At 31.3% G+C, this 5,897-nt stretch overlaps 1 protein-coding gene across 1 annotated transcript; it reads right to left on the minus strand.

Moving 5' to 3' along the window:
- Positions 1-1,297: 1,297 nt before the first annotated feature.
- On the minus strand, positions 1,298-5,844 carry LOC109586456 (adhesion G-protein coupled receptor G6-like). Its single transcript, XM_020002643.1, has 14 exons — positions 5,731-5,844; positions 5,387-5,668; positions 5,170-5,344; positions 4,905-5,042; positions 4,568-4,833; positions 4,358-4,519; positions 4,219-4,313; positions 3,722-4,154; positions 3,620-3,671; positions 3,470-3,576; positions 2,253-2,377; positions 1,915-2,171; positions 1,795-1,867; positions 1,298-1,493 (listed from the first exon to the last, which is right to left on the minus strand). Exons 5-14 carry the CDS (start codon positions 4,700-4,702, stop codon positions 1,298-1,300), a joined length of 1,635 nt encoding a protein of 544 aa, XP_019858202.1. The 5' UTR covers positions 4,703-4,833; positions 4,905-5,042; positions 5,170-5,344; positions 5,387-5,668; positions 5,731-5,844.
- Positions 5,845-5,897: the final 53 nt, after the last annotated feature.

Consider the following 5,897-nt stretch of genomic DNA (forward strand, 5'->3'; position numbering starts at 1 on the left):
ATCATGTTAAACATTTATTTAGTTAAACATTCATTTAGTCAAAAATTAATATTAAATCTATCAATAACTCTTGATAATAAGTGTGAAAAGAAAGGTGGAAAAATCAAAAGTGAAATTACTAATTAAACCTAATTTAAATCATTATACATGTATAATAATACTTTTGATGAAAGCTATAGTTCAAACAAATTCTGACAAGTTTCCTTTTTCTAAACAGTCTATGAAATGTGAGCGTAACTTATGCTGCTTAAATTTAAGATTGGATAAAAGTACAGGATCATTTCCATGAGCTAGGAATGTGGAGAAAGCCATGGCAAAAAGACCACAATCCATTGAGCCAATTTGTTTCTGAACTGAAGGTAGAGAAATTTTGACATTGCTGCCTAAAATTGTATGTAAATGAGTTTTGACCTCATCACTAATATTACGATAAATCGAATCATAGACCTTTACTTCACTTTCATTGCACCCAATGCTACTAACAGCTACCCAGTGATTACCTCCACAGTGTAAAACTTGCAAATAATGGTTGACCCAGTAACCGTAAGATGAAGGCTGTTGAGTTGAACTGAGACCTTTGATTGATGGGAATTGAGACTTTAATATAAATTGACCAGCATTAATATGGTTATCATTGAGCCTCAAGCCTCCTGATAATAGTTCAAGGTCACTTTGAATCAATTTTATAGGCCCTATCTGTAACCAAACTGGTTCTTCTTCTGTCTCAGGCTGGTTGTCGGCAGCAACGGTTTCGTCAGCACAATCATCAAGTAATACAACTTCTTGATGAGGAGTGTCTTCGTTATCTGCTTTCATTCTTTTAGCAACAGCTTCTTCACTGCTGGATACTTGTTGCTGATTCTCAATGCAATTAGGTTTGTGTTTCCTAGCCTGAATTAGTTTCTTCACCTTGTCCAAGTCATCACCTTGACCTTCAAAAACATAAACACAAGGGATTTCTAGACCTCCTTGGGGAAGATCACGAGAGTACTGCCTTCTACCAGTTACATGACAGGTAATCGTCCCATTTCTTCTTAGAAATAACGAGCATACAGCTGAAATCTTTTTTGGGACATGGCCGACTGTGCTGCTATTCTTCACAACAGCAACTGCAAATGGATCATGTAGATTACTTAATTCACGTCTACAAGGTAGGTTTTCACCATTTTGAGCATCCCAAACAGTTTGATAAATGTGGTAGCCACGAACAACATATTCATATGAGAAGGACTGTAACGCTGCCATTTAATTTTTGTTTCGAAAGCCACACCCCCACGAAAATTTGCACACACGAAATTTAATTTTTGAGCATTTTACCAGTGAAAACACGAAAATTTAAACACTCGAAATTTTCAACGTATACGGTATCTTTGATTTTTGATGACATTAACAAAGAGATTATGACAATAATAAACACAACCCAGATGAATGAGTAAACGATGACAAAAGGTATTACCATACCAATGTAGAATGGAGTATCAAAAGCACGACAGCTAGAAAATTTTAAAAGGATTGACGTAAGAAATTATTGATTTTACTTTCAATATGTGCATATGGCATAATATACATATTGCATGACAGTTTTAAAATGATTTTGCTGTCTAATAAAACTGATTAATGTTAATTTCTTAGATAAGGATCATAAATAGTTAAATATTTTACAATATAATGTCATTAAAACTACTACACAGCACAGAAGCATGCATGCATTATGCAGAAAAAATTTATTATAAAATGTACTTTTTGCACACTTAGTCAAATAAAAATGCATGCTACATATATAATTTTTCTTACAAGTTTGAGGAGTTGCTTATGTAATTCATATAGTTTGGTGAGAAGCAGAATACGACGATAAAAATTGGAGCAACTAAAATGACAAAAAATTACAATAATAATAGCTATAAACAAACTTACTCCAAGATACCAATGTAACTTTTAGATGGAAAAACTTTTTATTTGAATTAATTAAAATGTTAATGTAAAGGTCTATTGCTTCAGCCAACATCAAAGTTAAGCAGACAAGAAAGAAAAATTGAAGCATAAAGCCAGATACTGCACAAAAACTATTGATATGCCTTGCATAAATTGATGTAATAAATGAGAGATACAGGCCAATAAGAGCAAAGCAATAATTGAGAAGTATGTGACAGTGATTTGATAATCTTAAATCCCTATAAAAATAGAAAATAATCATTTTTGCACATAAAATCTCATTGCTGGCTGCATCTTTTATCTATTTATTAACTCTTTACTTGTTATAAAGATAGAACACAACAGTGATGATGAGACAAATGATAGAAATGATAATGCCAATACAAGATACTGAATCAAGATAATAAACATTAACTTCTGTTGAAGATTCAGTAGGAGACACATCCTATGTACAATAATATAAATGATTATATAAATTGTCATGATTTTTTTCTATAATTATCCTATGGAAGCCATAGAAATCAAACATTTCTCACAAAGATTATATAGCACACACTCAGTAGACTACATGTATATGGTATAAACCACTTCCTGTAAAATTTATATCAACTACTTCCAGTAATTACCTCAAACTTTAGCGTAATAACAATGATACTATGTAAAGTATATATCAGAAAATTTATTCAGAAAGTTTAAATCAAAATCACCTAAAACTTTCTACATATCATAAGGACATCAAGGTGTATCAAAAAATGTAATAAAAATTGGGGGTGATTCTGGAGCCATGTTTTGAAACAAACCATGGGCTATAATAGCCTTGAGTATTTTTCAAAAATTGGCTTGTTTTTAAAATGCTCATGAATCAAAAAATACTCATGAAAGTTGGAATCGATACTCAAAAATGTTCATGAAAGTTGGAATCAGCTCAAAATTTCTACATAGCATATGGACATCAATATGTATCAGAAAATTTAATAAAACTTGAGGTGTATTTGGAGCCATTCTTATAGCCTTTGCTTGTTTCAAAAGTCAATCAATTTTTAAAAATGCTTGTATCTAAAAAAACTTAAGTTGAAATTACCTCAAACATTCTACATAGCATAAGGACATCAAGGTATATAAAAATTTTTTTTAATTTGGGATGTGTTTAGAACTGTTTTTGAAATAGCAATGGGCTTTAATACATAATACTTTGTCATTTTTCAGTCATGACTCAAAAAATGAAGTTGGAATTGGCTCACAATATTTGACACCAATTTGAATCATAAAATGTAAAGGTGATTTTGGAAATTGGAGTCATTTCAGATCAGCTAAAGTACCATATCTAAAAAAGCCATTCACTATTAAGTCTACTTAATCATACAGAGTCCAAGTCATAACTTTTTGAAATATGTAATACAGCATTGTAGATAAAATTGTTTAGTACTTCAATGTAATTTTTGCTTTTTTGTTTTTAGTTGGCACTGTATTTTTGCATTTAATTTGCATTTATTCTGCCAAAAGTACAAAAGTAACACTCCAATTAATTTTAATATACCTGTATTACAGCAAAACTGGTCAAGTGATTACAAAAGCATTTGATTGCTTGCGTAACTGAATCATATGAAGTATCACAGTTATCATTAGACCACTCACCATACCCACCTATACAGGAATAAGTTAAAATTATCAGGTTTTTAACCTTTACTGTTTAAAGATTGTTCCCAGAAAACACATTGAGGAAATGAGCCTTTGATACCCTGTTAAATACAATAGTAATTTTAACGATAATAATTGCATTAATTCCTACAGGATTAAGTTGAAAACTAAGACTGACAGGAGACTCCAGTTCTTTGATAGCATCAAATTCTCTTAAGATGCTTGTTGATATCACAACACTGCTAACATTAAAATATTTGGATTTGTGCCTGAGAAACAGTGAATCGGTTAAATATACAGCATTAGTGATTCTTTTAATACTAGAAGAGTTAAAAATGCTCCTAGGCAATGTGACAGAGCCAGTAGAAGAAACAATGTTTCCTTCAGTTTCAAGAGTTATATTGTACACAGTAACATTTGACTCAGAGAAGTCTGTGAGATTGATGCTTAATGTTTGACCACCAATGCCTTCAAAATTAGTTTCTTGAATTGAAACAGCAAAATAAGTATAACTTTTGACAACATGACTTGAAGCATGAGTAATATTCAAAGTAGCAGCTATATCAGATACAATACCAAGAATTCTATGGAGAAAAGTTAAGTAAAATTATAAAAACTAATGTAATTTGATACTATATTATGTTTCACCTTGATGAGCTATTTGATAGTGCTTGACTTTCTATTAAAGCCTCTTGATTAACAGCTAATAAATTATCAATTACTTCAAACATTGATGTAATTAACTAAAAAGATGATCATTTTTCATGCATTTATAAAAAAGCATTACCATAGTATTTCCAGCAAATGTATTAGCAAATTCAGCAACAGCTTCCAAAACACTAACAACTGTAGCTACTTCAGTAGATCCCATCAAAGTACCGTTAGTTATTGCCTTAAGTTTTTCAACCATATCAATCACTGATACGTAACTGACAGGAGGAAACAGTTGCTATAGATAGTGAAAAAGTAAAAATACTCAGGAAAAATATTAACTCACATTTTTAAGTTGACATATCCTTCTAGCTAAATCACTCAATTTACATTTCATTACAAAAGGTTTCTGCCACATAGCTCCATTAACAAAATCACCTCCACAATAGCGAGATGCATTTAAGGTACCACCAGCTGACATATCATTACTACCGCATGGGCAATTAACTACAGCTATTTCTCCAATATTAGTTTCAGGCCATTTGATTGTTAATGTAAGTCTTGGATCACTAGAATCTGATAATAAGGTTGTAGAGCTTGTTGGGCAACCATCTATGAAATTGGTATCATGCATTAGAATCATGTATACATAATAAGTTTTAAAAAGTAGTAGACATGCTTACCAAATCTTACAACATCAGTGATTGTTAACCCTAGTAAATTTCCTAAATCATTTGCTATATGCTGATTGAGCCGATTTGTTTTGATTATTAGCAATTAATGTAATTAACAATGATACATTCTCTGGATCATAATCAGGACTAGTGAGAAAAAGTAATGTTGAAATGATCTCAATCAGTGAATAATAGTCAGACAAAATTAATACAAATCATACATCCTATACTAAATTAATGCATGCATGCATGCATGCATGTAAAGGAGTCTTACTCTATTTCTTGAATATTTAGCAACTCTAGAAAGAATAAAATAGAATTGCCTATAATCCTGCCAGATAAACTATAATTTATATCTTCAACCAGTTGTTGAATGGTTCCATTAATCAATTCAGAATCATTTAATTTGTCATTAGTTAGAGACATCACTGCCTTATACTGTAACACATCTATAAAAAATAAGGCATAAAATTTTTGACTCGTGATGTTACCTTTTATGCTGAGTAGTACTTTAGTAGCATTAACACTCATATTTACACCATTAATGACACTCCTAGCTTCACAATGATAAACTCCTCTATTCTTTAGACTCAGGTCATTAAACATTAGCAATGAAGGACCAGTGCTATTTATTAACTTGTTGTTCTTATACCAGTAAATGGATGGAGCTGGTGAGCCAATAGCTTTACATGTGAAATTGACTGATGAATATAATTGAGTAGTTACTGGTTGAAGGAATTCAATTATTTTTGGTCTAACTGTAACTCTCACTCCTACATTATAAATAAAATAAGCATTTTATATTGATTGTCTCTCTCCCAAACCAACAACTTACTTTCTTGGCAGTTTCTTCCAGTGTGAGTCTCAGGACAATTGCAAATATAAGTGCTTGCCAAACTCTGACATGTACCATGATTCTTACAAGGAGAATCGAGACAAAAATTAATTTCATTGACTATATATATAACAAGAAATAATTTTGAAGCATTACAGGATGCAGTA

This window comes from Amphimedon queenslandica, unplaced genomic scaffold (genome assembly GCF_000090795.2).
Source record: "Amphimedon queenslandica unplaced genomic scaffold, v1.1 AMPQUscaffold_12869, whole genome shotgun sequence".
In the NCBI taxonomy this organism is placed as follows: domain Eukaryota; kingdom Metazoa; phylum Porifera; class Demospongiae; order Haplosclerida; family Niphatidae; genus Amphimedon; species Amphimedon queenslandica.